At 43.9% G+C, this 16,092-nt stretch overlaps 1 protein-coding gene across 2 annotated transcripts in view; it reads right to left on the reverse strand.

The window, feature by feature from the left end:
* Window positions 1-16,092, reverse strand: part of DPP6 (dipeptidyl peptidase like 6) — a 508,150-nt gene that overhangs the window by 13,123 nt on the left and 478,935 nt on the right. For both annotated transcript variants that reach the window (XM_060280914.1, XM_035129463.2), the window contains exons 15-19: window positions 15,599-15,646; window positions 15,092-15,210; window positions 5,637-5,684; window positions 1,664-1,762; window positions 245-314 (exon numbers count right to left, since the gene is read on the reverse strand). In XM_060280914.1, the coding sequence (XP_060136897.1) occupies window positions 245-314; window positions 1,664-1,762; window positions 5,637-5,684; window positions 15,092-15,210; window positions 15,599-15,646 (384 nt within the window). The remainder of the gene's footprint in view (window positions 1-244; window positions 315-1,663; window positions 1,763-5,636; window positions 5,685-15,091; window positions 15,211-15,598; window positions 15,647-16,092) is intronic.

Below are 16,092 nucleotides of genomic sequence, written 5' to 3' on the forward strand. Positions count from 1 at the left end.
TGCCCCTGAGCTATGGCCCCGATCCAGAATGCCAGTTTCCTGTTTGCTGCAACGGCACCGTGCTCCTCACCTGCTCTATTCTGTCCTCAGCTAGTCAGCTTTTGCCTGGCTTTGCCAAGCACCGCTCCACTCCCTAACCTTGTATGGCCAAAACCCCATGTTTCTTCTACTGATAAGCAAAGCGCAGCCTAGGCTGGGTTCCTGGATGTCCCCTGAAAACGACACAATTCATAATGTTACTCACACAACAAGAAGCAAGGGGTAGTGCATGTTTTCGGTGAAGACGGCCGGCTTTGAAATCTGCATCGGCAATTCTAGATAAGAGACACAACAAAGCACTTAAGTTTGAGGAGGTTGTCATTATGATGAATGATATTTTTCTTTTGCTGGTAACATGGCAGCGCTTCTCAGTGGGAACAAAACGGTGTTCCATAGACTAGCTTGGCAAATAACACCTTAACAGAATATCTACGCCTTCAAAGAGGAAACCTGCCCAGCATTATCGAAGAGGACAAGGAATCTGGAGCTAAGGTGCGGAGCGTCGCCTGGTCATTCACCAAACATGCAATTAGTGGCCACTGATATGTATTATTTCCCCCTGTAGGCATGTGGACAAGCTGCAGAACCACAAAGCAGTATTTTGGAAGCACTAGGGGAGGGAAAGAGAGATACTTCATGAAATAAAAATATCCCACGGCGAGGAGGAGAAAGCTGCTTTCCTCTTTTCCTGCTTTCAGGGTTTTTGAAGACAAAGGGTTCTTCTTGTGCATTTTAAACACCAGGGGTTTGATTGCAACTTGCCCTGGTAGAATAAAACGAAGCAGAAAAGACTTAATTGGATGAACTAAATTAAGAAGGAGCATTTGCAGGAACAGCACACTGGTTGAAGGAATGTGTCTTAGAAGAACAAATAATTGTGCTTCATGTTTTTTACCCCCTTGGGTGCATATTGGTGCAGGCATAAAGAGGCTGCTGCAGGAGATTCTTGCTGCCTTGGTTCATTTTCAAAATGCTAACTACAGTGCGCATGGACAACGGCCTGGCAATCAGTAGCCAGATTAGCCAATAGGTTTAAGCGGTTTGCTTTGCAATCTTCGCATGACACTCTTGCCTAATTAATTTATTCCATCAGACTTGCTAATAGATAGCTGATTTGTATCATTAGCCGCAGGACCGCCAACAACACGTGGCTTTAAATATATTTAAACCAAGGCAGAGATAATTCAGCATGTCAGACTGGTTTTGAACATACAGCTAGGTCCCGAGGAAACAGTTGTGCAATTACTGTCAGTATATATTTACGGCTCTGTCCATCAGCACAAGGCTCAAAGCAGATGATACATTTATATGTCCAACCACATTTAATGTGTCAAGTTTTTTTCTTTTAAATAAGGAGTTTGGGAGCCCTGTGCATTCTACTGCAGTTCCTGCAAAAACCACCCTTCAGCCATAAAGCATTATTCCTGGGCCAAATAGAAGCTTCAGGGGAGCCACCTTTGTCAAGTCCATGCTGGGAGGGCAGGTAAGGGTTAACCCCCTTCCTCCCCACAGAACATGCTCTTAAACCTGATAGAGCCTCCATGAGTTGATTTTTAATTTGGGGGGTTTAAATTAAAGAGCAGAGACAAAAATACCTAAGACATAAAGAAAAGAAAAACCTTACTGTAATCATGAATCTTGATTTCTGTGTATTCCACTTTGGGCATCTGTCTTTCTGCTACTGCCTTCTGCACCTTTTCATTTACCTCTAGGTCAAAGAGTTCTGGAAGAACAGGGAGAAAATAATAATCCAAGATGTCATACAATGCATTTGTTAATTCTATACTGATAAAGCGCAACCAATTTTTTTTTCATTATGCAAAACTGGAGGGCGGGAGTAGTGGAGAAACAGAAGCAGAGGATTTTCAAAATGGGCAATAACTAGTTGGAATATAAATAAAAAAATTCCTTCAGTAGCACCTTAAAGACCAACTAAGTTTTTATTTCGGTATGAGCTTTCGTGTGCATGCACACTTCGTCAGACGAAAGCTCATACCAAAATAAAAACTTAGTTGGTCTTTAAGGTGCTACTGAAGGAATTTTTTTATTTTGCTTCGACTCAGACCAACACGGCTACCTACCTGTAACTAGTTGGAATATGATGGCCATTGGGAAGCTGACAGCGTAGGTATGTTTTATGAGAGAAGTTCCTGGTATAGCTCAGTTGGCAGAACATGAGACCCCTAATCTCAAGGTTGTAGGTCTGAGCATAGACCTACAACCCCTGGATTTTAATCCATTTCCCGCTGTTATCCCGAATAGAAAAAAAATCCTGGAAATCCCCTGGATTTCCTACCTCCCAGGGAGGCTCCATTTCGGGGGCCACTCTGCCCATGCCTGGGCACCGGAAATCGGGCAGTGCCGGCACCGAAAGTTGCTTCTACGCATGTCCAGACATGCATAGAAGCGACTTCTGGTGCTGCGCTGCTGCAGATCCCGCATTTTTCAGCAGGAGACTTGGCAGCTATGGGTCTGAGCCCCACTGAATGATCCCTGCATTGTAGGGGGTTGGCCTAGATGATCCCTGTGGGCCCTTCTAGTATTCTGTGATTTTGTAATTTCAGAACTTTTTTTTAGCACAAAGCAAAAGTTTGCTGAGTCTGCAGAAGACTGTTCTCTTCTAATAACCCTTCTAAGAAGAGATTTTTTTTAAAAAAAAAACATCCCAGAGATACCTGTATTAGATCTGAAATAGTTTTTATACAGTACATGTAATCGTTTTAACTATTTTTACACATGTAATGGTTTTTATTGTTATTATGCAATTGTTTTATATCTGCTTTTATGGCATTGTGGAATTTCTTCAAGGTGCTTCATAGGAAGTGATCTATAAATGAAGAGAAATGAATGAATAACCACCATTCTGAAGCTCCAGCCCAACATTGCCCATTCAGAAAACCAGCCAACTTATACTGATCCGCTGTTCGACATTTACAGTACCATCTTAATTATGTTCAGGAACATTTCTCCTGCTACCATTGATCGATACTGGATGCTCCAGTTTTTAGCTGCCACTAACTGCAGGTTTTCATTGTGACTTTACTGTGTGGTGCTGTTTCTTTTTCAATTCCTTCAGTCGATCAATAGATAACTCAAGAGAGAGGGAGGGAGGGAGTCGTTAAATCCAGCCCTCCTCACCCCTTTCCTTAGCAGCTGATCAGCATTACTGATGCCTCCTCCTCCTAATGCATGGATTTACCCAGATCGGGGCATTGGCACATCTATACCTCTGACAGGGAATTGCACTCAGGAATCAACAAACACAGAATCCACGTGGTGCAAAGGAAAGGTCTACATTTGGCGTTCTTGAGAAGAAGCACCAGTGTTACCTATCCTCATATTAACCTCAAGCTAAATTCTACTTCGTTGGTAACTCTTTAAAAAAAATCATGTGCATATTTGCAAGGTATTGATGATGCATCCTAGAGATTGATGCACATATTTGACAGGGAAGCCAGTGATCTAACAGGCTGGGAATTTGGGGAGGAAAGATTTTCATTTGTGCATGAATTATGATAATCTATGCTTGGACCACCCTAAAAACGGGGGCGGGGGGACAGGGCTTCTTTCTCCCCTCCACCCAAGTGTATCGTTTTTGCAACTCCTAATCATATTCTGGGCTCAAGTGTTTGTCTCCAATGAATTAAAAAGGAGAAGAAGCATCACAAAAGCCTGCCAATTCCAATCAATGTGTGCCCCCCCTCCCCTCTGCTATTTCAGCAGGTGGGTTTAATGGTTCAATGAGTATTCAGACTTGTTCCTGAAAAGCCTGCTCTCATCTTTATTGAAATCATAACCCCAGCGAAAGCTCCAAAGCAGCAGACTATTAAGTTTGGTTAAATGTTAGGATCCTCATTTAATTATGGCTCGCACAATTAGCTTTATCAGCAGAAAGAGGCTGGCCACGCCGGGGCTCCAGAAAAGCCATTCTATTTGCTCACATAATTGCATCAAGAGGAAGGCGGGAGCTGAGCGGGAGAAACAAGGGGAGACTGACATATCTCCCAGAGAATTCTCAATTTATTTCCCTGCCTTGGGACCGCTGGGAACTCTTGTCTGCGCAGTACAAATAGCCGGCTCTTAATTAAATGTAAGCACACCATAATATTTGGTGGGATTTACAGTTATCTGATTGCTGCAGAATAGTCCCTTAATGTGGCCTCGTATTATGAAGTAAATAGAACTTTGCTAACAGGAGGCCATCACAATGGCTGTCTTTATTCAATATGGCAAGAGAGCACCGTATAAGAACCAGGCATATGATAATCAAATCCAAAACGAGGCAATTTGGCAAAGTTTGTGCTTGCCTATATTTATTTATATCACACTTATCTGGGAGTAAGGCTGCGTATGCAGCATACATTTAGAGCACATGACTTCCCCCAAAGAATCCTGGGAACTGTAGTTCGTTAAGGGTATTGGGAACTGTAGCCCTGTGAAGGGGGTAAACTACGATTCCCATTTTGCTTTGGGGGAAGCCATGTAGTTTAAATGGATTGTGTGTATGCAGCCCAAGTCCCAATGAACTTCAGAACAGACACGGCTAGGATTGCAATGGCTATAATGTTATTTTGCTTTTCCTTAGCCTTGGCTTCCTTTATCCCATCTCCAACTTCAGCTGCCTCATCTCTAGCCTTGCTTGAATGCATTTTCTCGAAGGTAGTTCTGTGCTGAACTTTTGAAAGGTTTTGGTTTTGCTGTGGAAGTCAGCCATCTGTGGTGAGTGAAAAATCCTTACTTTCTAATCTTTTGTACAATTGATTCTGCATCTGTTTGTAGACCTTATTCTCCTGATCTGGTGCTACTTGAGTGGGGCGGAAGAGGACATTTGTAATCTCCACTGTAATCTCCTAAACTCAGCACTTCCCAAACTTGTTGGACCACTTGGAAATGAGGATCATTATTATTTAATGCATCTATAAACCACCTTTCTCCCAAGTTGGGATTCAAGGCAGCTTTCAACATGTAAAAACAACATAATAAAACCTATTTACAAACAACACAATGAAATAAAAAGTAAAAAAACAAACAAACTAGTAATTAAAAAACACCAGAACACATTTAGAGCCAGCAATTAAAACACAGTTTGCCCAGTGATCAGCACCATTGGCAACTAACTTTCTGAATAGGAAGGTCTTAGCCTTCTGGTGAAGAAAGAGGGAGCCAATCTAACCTCCCTTGGGAAAGAATTCCAGAGTATGGGAGCAGCTGCAGAAAAGGCTCTGTTTGCTGGGGATATCAGCTGATCACTTAATAACTCCCCCCACTTAGTGCCACTATCATCATCAACAAAACCAGCCCTGTATTATGAAAATATTGGGCCCTTAGGTCAGGCTGCTGTCCTCTAGCCTGTCTTTCCCCTCTTCTTTCAACTGACATAATTGCTAGCCAGCACCCCAACTATTATTCCACACTTCTAATCTAAGCAACCTCTTTCCCCTCTTCTTCCAATCCAAACCCAAAACATGGTTAATTATATTGTCTTTCTGCAGGCCTTTGACCTCTGGTGGGAACCTTGCCTTTCTTTCCAATTTTTCCCCCTCTCCCCAATTACCGAAGTCTGAAATGCCTTCTCCTCCCATGTGATGATCACTTACTTTGTGCATCTGAAGTATTGTGGACTGTTACCACTGGAACTCTTGGACCTTGAAAACAGGGAGAAAGAAATGCATCAAATTAAAAAAAAAACAGGGAGAGAGAGAGAGAAGGATGCATCTAAAAATTATATTTAAGAGCCTGATTCCGAATCCCTTGGAGCCGGCCAAGGATTACATTTCATGGAAGGCTGATCTAAGCAGCAAATCACCCAGGGATAATTAGCAACCACCAAACAGAAAGACATGTAAGACAGACAGCCTTTCCCGATGGAGTGCTCAGTGTGTCTTCTCTAATTTGTCAATATTTTAATTAGCGCAAACACAATTAAAATCATTTGCTTTTTTAAGATGATTCCAACATTGTGCAATTTATGCCGCACAAAGCATTTCTATCTTTATGAACCCGACGGATGGGGTTCAAGGGAAATAAAAGCTTTAAAGATGCAAAAATTTCTGGATAGTTTACTGCTAACAACAGCAAGCTGTCATGGCCCCCTGGCTTCAGAAATCACTGCAGGACAGGATGTGGCAAGGTAGATTAATGCAATGTGCTGGAGGTGGAGAAGAGAAAGCAGAGACCACTGCTGTCAAAGAAAGCATGCAGACAGATCTAGACCATTTGATCAGTGGTTTAAGTAAACCTCATTGCATTTTGCTTAGGTATACAGTTTTCGTTCCCAGCTTCACCTCAATGGAAACCAGAACACAGTTGTGCACAGCACTGATTGGCTGGAAAGAAACCAGTGATGTCACTAACACACCCACACACCCACCTACCCCCGAAGCTGTCTTTCAAGAAATTGATTCTCAAAAAAGTTCAGAATGGAAAGAACTGCATTTTGCATTTTTAAATCACATGTGGTCCTTAAAAAAAGAAGAAGCAGTGAGCTGCCTGGAATGGAGGAAGGGCAAGACAGACTACCAAACCAGCAGTTATTCTGGTGACATGTCAGTCAAATGTGTTGCAATGAGCCTTAATGGCAGGAGGAAGGAAGAAAGAAAAAACAACAACGCAGGCTTGTTTGCATGTGCATCTGTCCCCACTCAGAGTGTGACAAATACTCAAGTGTCCCTGCTTTCCTTCTGTGAAACACTGGCGCATATGAATTAAATTATCCTGCCCACGCATTCAAAATACATGCAGGAAATGTAAATGATAAGCTCTTTGATGACTAAACACATTATGTGGAACGTGAAATATTCTGTTGGAAATCAGCTTTCGCAGTTTGCTCTCTTTCATTCTATTGAGAGGAGACAGGCCAGACAGAAAATATGAGAATTTTGGAAGCACACAGTCAATTGCAGCTCCTACTTTGCTTGTGCAGCAGCCCAGTGAAGTGACTCTTGTTCTAGACCAGTGTTTCCCAAACCTGGGTCTCCTGCTGTTTTCCAACTACAATTCCCATCATCCATGGCCATGGGTCCTGCTAGCTAGGGATGGTGGGAGTTGTAGTCCAAAAAAAACCAAGTTTGGAGAACCAAGTTTGGGAAATACTGTCCTAGACTGTTACATACCTGCACCAGCTTCAGTGGCAGGTGTTTGGCCAACACAATTGTTTTTGTTGCTGGGCAGCACAAGAATCTGATCCAAGAGTGAGTCGTAGTCTGTGCATTTCAGCAAGTGAGCAGTTTCTCCTCACCCATTCCAGTACATCACAAACTCTTACTCATACCTCCCCTTTTTTACACAACCTGGACTGGGAGCTCACGGCCTAGACTGACTCCAGCTGCAAAAGCTGAGGCTGCTGAACAGACTCTTAGGTATTGGGTTTTTTTGGGGGGGGGTGTTGAGTATTTTTGCTGCTGTTACTGATACACATTTCTTGTATCTTTATTTTTAGATCTTATTATGGTTTATGCGAAAATTGTTTCAGATTTGTTGTGTACATGTTGATGTATTTTGTATATTATTTATGACTACTGTATATTTATGACTAATGTATATTATTTATGACTACTTTTGGTATTGTGGTTACAGGTAGGTAGCAGTGTTGGTCTGCCGTAGTCGAAACAAAATTTAAAAGATTCCTTCCAGTAGCACCTTAGATATGTATCTGAAGAAGTGTTCATGCCAATGACAAACTTAGTTGGTCTCTAAAGTGCTACTGGAAGGAATTTTTTTTATTTTGTTTTGACTTTGGTATTGTGGACATCTCTTCATGTTGTAAGCATGACTTTAACTACAGAAAGATGGCATACAAATAAAATGATGATGATGATTCAACTGCAGAGGCAAACTTGGGTTTTGCCACTATGTTAACTCAAGAGCGAGTGGCAGCCAACCCCTGCCTAGTATATCAGAATATATACAAGTCTTCAAACACTTTACCTTTTAAGAAGTATACCTGAAGCCTCTGAAGTGTACATTGCAGTGTGTGAAGCACAATCCCCCAGGGCTCCATTAATAATGGTATAGAAGTACGAACTTTTGGGTGGTACACCTTTTTCAAACCCTTACAGCACTGTGGTAGAACCAGTTGGCCGCAGTCAATCTTTGAGGGCTCCAGAAGTCTTTCCTCCACATTGGAAGCCAGTAGCCTCTGGCGTGTCCAAGATAACTCTGACACCCAGCTACTAGGGGATGCAAAGAGAGCTGCACAACCAGCCTTTTCTGCGGCTACTACTGCCACATGGTAGGCACGATTATATGTTCTTAAGAGTTCAGTTGGCTTCAGAGTAAGACCTCTGCCACCTGAGCTCCAGTCCTCATCCAACCTCTTTCATAGTTTGGAACTCCTCAGAGTACTTGGACTTCAAAACTGCAGAGCTGATCCTCAGGAGCAATTGTGTCAGTCACCCATTTCATCTCTCCATCCCATAGTGAGACAAAGGCTTCAACAGAACCACAAGCTTTCTCCAGTGGATAATCCCCTAGAGCAGTGATGGCCAAACTCGGCCCTCCGGCTGTTTTGGGACTACAGTTCCCATCACCCCTGAGCACTGGTCCTGTTGGCTAGGGATGATGGGATTTGTAGTCCCCAAACAGCTGGAGGGCCGAGTTTGGCCATCACTGCCCTAGAGCATTCAGGAACATGCCAGATTCCATCAGTCTCCACTGGTGGGCCATCCAAATGGGGCCACCACCCTTACAAGAGGGAATTGCCATTGTCAGTCCAATGTTAACTGACTATGACAAGGAAGTGCATTGCACTCCCCCTCTCTTCAGTCCTCATGGCATTTGGGGCAATGATCCCATTGAGAGTGTGCCCTGCCTGGTGTGCTGGACCGATGAGATACCCATGGTTGTCATGGAGGCCATGAAATTTTGAGTTGGTCCAACAGCAGCCTCCATGTGGATAATGAGGTCCTCCAACAATACCCTACTTTATGCCACTGCACTGGGTGAAGTCTCTTTCTGGTACTTGCACAAGCATTCCCAGGGCAACAGTTCACAGTTTCTCCTTTGGCTCAGTTCCTCCCCCAGTCCAGGCTAGGTAATATACCTCTGTGTTAGGAATGCATGAATACTATGTATGTTGCTTCTGGGTGGAGCTCACGGATATATTGAAACCTGCAAACAATAGAAGATTTCCCCCCTCTTTGGTGGCTTATGATATCCTAAGCAACTCATTTCCTTCTCACTACCCCAGTTTAGTGTGAGCATGAAAACCAGCAACGATGATATTATCCCGGATATGTGATCAAAAGGCATGTAAAGCGACTGTTTGCCACGTCCAGGCACTGCAGTCACAGGAGGAGGAAGGCTTTGATTAATTTAAATGCATCACATGGAAGGCTATGATGATCCTGCAAAAACGGGCACACTTTATTAGCTATGAGCAACATTAAATTATATCATTGGTGAGACAGAGCCATGCTAACATACAACTAATGCCCGGACAATAAACACAGTGAACTGTAGCCAGGACCCAAAGCTTTGCACACAAACACAGCAGCTTTAATCTGACTCATTCAGCAGCAGTCTCATCCATCCACGAAAAGCCCCCTCCCCTCAGGGTGAGAGGACCCCAGAGCAACGTGCCATGCAATGAAAGGGCTGGCAGTGTTAGGGAAAAAAATGTTATCTCCCTTTGCCTATGTGGAAGACCCAGCCTAAGTCATCTAAAAGCCAACGAAAACAGTGCATCTGGGAGCATTAGGTTCAGGCTCTATTTTTGTCACAAATATCAATGGGGAAACACTGTTTTAAAACTGTGACACTCTCTAGATAGTTGCTTAATTAATAAACATTAATCAGCATGTCCAATCCCGCTAGCCAATTTAAAAAAGAAGTTAAAACATTTGCCAAGCGCCTTTGGAGAAACCCGTGGTTTTATTTACAAAGAGCGTCCAATGCTTTCCCCCTTTTTTTAAATCTTGTGGAAATCATGTCAGCGAACTAATCTGTATTCAGTGACAGCTACCAAAACACAGAAACTGTACACGGGAGATGAGTGGAACAAAACAAAACACAATGTTAAAGGAAAACCTGCCCTCTTTTGCTCAGCTGCAGTTATGTGCAGCCCATAATTTCAAACCACAAGTGAAACTCCCACTATGTAAACAATGAAAATTGAAATTGTCTCTGCCAGGCTCCAGCAGAGTATCTTTTAAGCAGCAATGAATGATTTAAAAGGGCAGCTGCAAGCGGGAAGAACTCAAAGGGCCTGGGTGCTGCGAGAGTGTGATAATTGGCAACGGCCATCGTGCCCCAGCGTACAGCTTCCAATATCTCTTTATTTGCTAAGCCATGCATTATGTATCGCTTAATGCACCCCAGTTCATACATGGATACCATATTATCATACTAATAAACAAAGGTGCCAGGAGCGTTTGGGAGCCACCGGCTGTAATTAAAAGATCTGTCCTGTCAGTGGCGTGTTCAGATTCAACACCAGAGAGAGATGTTTGTGGCATGTGCTGGCAATCACCGATATAAAAAAAAGTATCTTGAACTGCTTTCCTAAGCCTCCAAGGCATTTATGTCATTTTACATCCTGAGGCTTCTCCCCCTCTTTTTGAGTCCCCCCCCCCACAATAGATTCTTGAGTGCTTGTCTTTAACATTCCTGCAGCGCTCACAAAAAGTTAAACAGGTCTCTTGAAATCAGAAAACAATAAACCTAATAAAGACTCCAGCTGGCACAGAGGGTGAAAGATGCAGCTCTTCTCCAAGCTCTAAATCTTGAGGGATGGGAACATCTGCACTTAGACTCTCAAGAATAATGAGTTCAGCCAAGGTCATTCATCAAGCTGGAAATAAACGCACACCCCTCCTGTTCTCAGTACGCGTGATGACACCTCCATTTCTTCAGCTTTGTTACTGAGGGCACTATAGGGATTTAGCTGCTATTATCATTGATTGCTTGAAAGGGGAATTGGACCATTTAGGGCAAATCTGTGCTACTGAATTAAACTGGTTTCGCTGTCGATTTCCTCTGCCCAGAGAACCTGGGGGCTATCTGGGAGGGAAAGGAACTAGGGATCTCTAACAGAGAATTATCAGCACCCTCTCCATCAACTATTCCTGCCAGGATTCTTTGGCAGAGGCCAGTGTGATTAGAGCTCAGGATTTGACCCGGGCTGAACCATCTTCAAATCTCCACTCAGCCACCAAGTTGGCGCCAAGGGTACTAGCCAGGCGGTCACTATTTTTGGGTGAGATTTGGGCCACATTCACACCATACACTAAAAGCACTCTTATACCACTTGAGCAGTCATGGGGAATCCTGGGAACTGAAGTTTAAGGGTGTTGGGAATTGTAGCTCTGGGTGAGGTCAGCATCCTTAACAAATTACAATTCCCAGGGTACTTTGGAAGAAGTCCCAACTGTCAAAGTGGTATAAGAGTGCTTTAAAAGTATGGTGTGGGTGTGACCTCGATCATAAACCAGGAAATCCAGGCAGCACAACTAAAGTTGCTTTGCAGCTGTTGCGCAACAAACCTGCTTCCCCATAAAATTAGATTATTATTTTTTTACAACACAGGCCTTGACCATTTTAGGCTGGTCCAATAGGTCCATGACCGCATGCATCGCTGCAATCCGGAAGGTGGTGAAGCAGGGCCTAATGGGCTCATGTGCACTTTGCCAACACAATCAGGGGTCAGGAATGTAACCCCCATGCAAAACAGCCATTGCCTGTATACAGAAAGTGATGTGGAAATGCACTGGAAAATGTGGGATAATGACTGATACGTCATCTAACCTCCCCACAAACAGATCAGAATTAATCTCAGTACATAGCCACCATCATCTAACCTCCTTATAAACCTTGTGCAAACAAAATAGGCCGAATGCTTAATAAACAAGCTGTCTGGAAGCAACCTAACTTGCCTCTCAGAGTAGTTATTACCATGTTATGTAATTCAGCTCTAGCTAGCTGGAGAACTCCGTGGTGAATTATTTGCCTCCAGATGAATTGCACAGCTCAGTGCTTGTGTGCTCTGCCATACCCCTTTCCTAAATATTTGCAAGTACAGTAAGGAGGCAAAACTGCTGCGCTGCAGAATCATCTGTTCTGGTCAATTACATAGAGGCACAATGGCCAACCTTCACTCTGTGTAAAAGTCACCGTTAAACTAGAAGCCGCCAATCGCTTTTCTCCATTTCCTTTTATTTATTTGTCTTTCACGCCAGTGAACAATTAAGGGTAATTTATGTTAAATTAATGGTGCTTCACACTACAATGAAGTATTTTATAACATACAAATGATTGGTCTGCTCAGAGGAAGCAGAAACGTAATGCCGACATCCGCACAAGTGACAATTTAAATTAATCACAGCCTACTTTAATAACTATGTTGTTAAAGGGTGACAGAACAGATGTTCTCTTAAGAAAAAAATTAAGTGCGGTAATAGTATCCTACATTTCATCTGCAGGAGCTGCGCTTGTGAAGCCTTGGGTTTGGGGCAGGAGACCTCCAATCTGCCCTGTGTTTTAAAGTACTGCTTTAATGAAAGGGAACAAATTACTTTTCCCTCTCAAAGAGTTAACATGAGCCATGCACAGCGGAGGCTCATGACATGACCATCACTCAGAATTAAGGGTACTAGTCCTCTGGAAAGAGGGACCAGCAAATAAATGCAAAAGATGGCTATGTACAAAAGACTGGTTTAGTCTGGCTGTGGTCTAAAACATCAGAAACTAATTTACACTTCCCGAGCCACAGGAAAAGTGGCAAAAGGTCACAACTTGCCCCCCAGCACTAATTACATTCCTGTGCTGGAGGGGTACACAAAGAAGGAGGTTGGGGGGGGGGAGGACATCTTCATAATCAGCCTTCTGGAAGGAAATAATCTTGGCCAGAACAGTTAACACATTCAGTGACTTAATGTGTAAACAGCAAGCTACAATCCCTCCCAGGGAAGCATGTTAATGCACTGCTCAGTTCTCAACAGGATGGGCAGAGGGGGAATTCTGACACACAGAGGTTTCTGAGTTGCTTATCACTGCATCAACACACTGGCCTGCCGATACTTTATTTTATACTGGTACTTTGCAATTAGCTCTGGCTCATTTGCACTTTCCAACGTGCGGCTGTAGGTACAGACATGAACGATATTTACCAGTAACAAGACCATTGGGAAATGTCAGAAACTTATGACATTTACCAAAATCAGGTTAACATTTGGGTCTTTGAGAACTATATTCACCGTATCTGAAAAGCAATGCCTTTATTATAGCCGGTCCATATTAATAAAGCTAGATGCAAGACATGTGAGTTACACAGAACACTTCCTCAGGTAGGCTATTCAAGAACGTTTTAAAAAGGGGGAACATTAGGCGTATCTGCTCATAGCCAGGTGGTGTGAAGCCTTGCTTATGTCTCCCTGCAGCTAGATCCTGTAAAAAAAATTATTCTAAAGGGCCGGCACAGCTATCCAGTTTTGCTCTGCTTTGGAGAAAGCATGTAAATAACTGTGAACCAGCTCTTAATAACTTGCATGCCTCATGTTCCTGCTTTATTATTATTAAATATTATTCTTAAAGACACATGTACTATATCTATCAGGCATATCCAACAGGGTAAAAAGAGAATAAACGAACTCTGCAGGAAATACTTTAAAGAGCTTTAGATCTGTAGCTGCAGGGCAGAGTCTATAAATGCTAAGCTTGCGGCAAGATTTAATTCTAACAAGTTCAGTGGCGATATTTAATTCTAACAAGTTCGACAGTGACAGGGGTGAGAAACAAGGAATCAAAACAACACATTCACATTGCCTTGAGCAAACATCCAAGAGCTTTTAGCTCCCCTCCTTTACAGTGCCGCGCGTTGCAGAGACCCTGCCGCAACCTGAACGTTTACAACCCTAAACCATGCATGTTTAAACAGAAATAAGTCCCACTGAATTCAACAGGATATACTCTCAAGTAAAATTGTAACCTTTGCTCCAAGCCCTACAGCATCCGGCAAAGTGTCTCGATTTTGCTTTCTAAAATGGTGATAAACCCGAAAGCCTGTCCAAGCCAGGTTGTCTTGAAAGCGGGCAAATGATTATCGTGGCTTTCCTCGTTTCTTATGGCAGCAAATTCCAGAAGCTGAGAGCTCCACAAGCAGCTGTTCTACAATGGAAGGGTTGGCAGGGGCCTTGTTGCCATCTGGCTTAATGCTTGGTGGAGTTGCAGGGTGGGGAGAGGAAGGGGAGGAGAAATGGCTGCTTAGCCCAGATCTCATCACCAGTGTCTTACATCATATATCCTGGAAGCAGCTGGCTGCCTAGTCCAGCCTTCCTCAACCAGGTACCCTTCAGATACCCAGACTTTGGCTCCCATCAGGCCCAGCCAGCAAGGTCACCCAGTGGCAGGGACTGGCTGAATGACGAGAAATGGTGGGAAGCACCAGCTGGGGAACCCCCAAGGGACACCCCAGAGGAGGAAGGCTCAAGGCCAAGGGATTGGTGGTGGGGCACTGAGGAGATGTCAGAGGGAAAAGAGCGGGGTGGTGGTGGTTTTTGGATGCGGAAGAGGCAACGGGGTTTAGCGAGCAAGGAGAGTCTGTGACAGGGAGCAGCTCAGACTTAGAGGCTGAAGCAGAGAATACAGGGGGCCTGCCTCTCCTACTGTGACCAGCTTCCCTCCCCCCTTGTCTCCAAAGGCATGTGCAGAGCAGAACAGAGATTACAGGTACCCAGACACAGTTTGAGACTGCTTGGGAAACATCTGGCAGGAGAGGAGCCTTAGAGGGGGTTGAAGGCGGGGGCCGTCAGTCCTGGCAACTGCTCTATAAGGGCAGGACCTGTGGAGAGTGTTGTGTGCCATTTTCTTGAATACAGAATTTACTGCACCGAAAGACTCTGCTTCTTGTGTGCTGACCTGCATCTCGACACCCACCCTGGGATGGTGGGAGTTGTATTCCAGCCACACCTGGAGACCACCAGGTTGGGGGTATCTGGTGCAGTCAGCCATGCTTGGCTGCTTTTAAAGCCTTGTACAGCTGTAGAGTGATTCCTTATCGGCACTATTAATAAGGTGGCCTGTTTTGCCACACGGTTTTATAACAATATGAGAATCCTACCTTCGCAAGTCAGGATGAAATAGGCCATGTTGTGGCTGAAGGATGCACTGAAGTATGTGCAGTTGTTTATCAGGTCACAAGAGAGGCACTGCCTGTTGAAGTTCCCGTTAGTGCTGGCACTGAGAAAGAGGAGAAAACAACACGTGGGATTATTCAGCTGGCACTGCTTGGAACAGGCATGTGCATTTGTGATGGCAGGACCTTGGACAGAGTTGGGTATTCTCTCAACCATGTGCTTGGGGTTTGGAGCAGCCCTAGGCATGGTGTGATGGTCTGGTCCGCAGCAGCTTTGGTTTTTAGAACTGGGAAATTGCCATGGCTCAGTGGTAAGGAGAATTCCCTTCCCATGCAGAAGGTCCCAGGTTAAATCCTTGTAGCTCCAGGTAGACCTAGAAGAGACCCCTGCCTGAAACCCTGGTAAGCTGCTGCTGCTGCCAGCCAATGCAGGCAACACTGAGCAAGATGGCATAAGGCGGCTTCCTATGTTCCTATGAAAATAAATCATACCTGTATAAATGTCGTGTCCTTGGTAACTCTTCTGTGCTGAGGAAATAGCTAGAATAAAATAGACATAGATTATAACCAGATTTTTGAGAGCAGTATTTCACCTGGGTTGTCTGCATAGGCACAAACTATTCAGAAGAAAGGTGGAAAAGATATGCCCCATAGACTCTTTGCACCCTAGAAACATTATTCTGATGCCTTTAAGTTCTAATTCCAGCTCTTGTTTTGTTTAAAAGAAAGTCTCTATTCCTGTGGCTGCAAGCTTGAAATGGGAAAATGAACAGAAAAAAGAGGCAAAATTATAGGGGGGGAAACTTTCCTTTGTCCCCCCCTAAAGCTCATGATTTTCATGGTGTTGCCTGCTTGGCAGGGGGTTGGACTGGATGGCCCTTATGGTCTCTTCCAACTCTATGATTTTATGATTCTATGATTCTATGTCTACATGATTGGACCTGCCTGTCATGGAACTGCACAGCTTGGTGAAAACCTAGGTGCAA

The sequence above is a fragment of the Zootoca vivipara genome, chromosome 12, assembly GCF_963506605.1.
Source record: "Zootoca vivipara chromosome 12, rZooViv1.1, whole genome shotgun sequence".
In the NCBI taxonomy this organism is placed as follows: domain Eukaryota; kingdom Metazoa; phylum Chordata; class Lepidosauria; order Squamata; family Lacertidae; genus Zootoca; species Zootoca vivipara.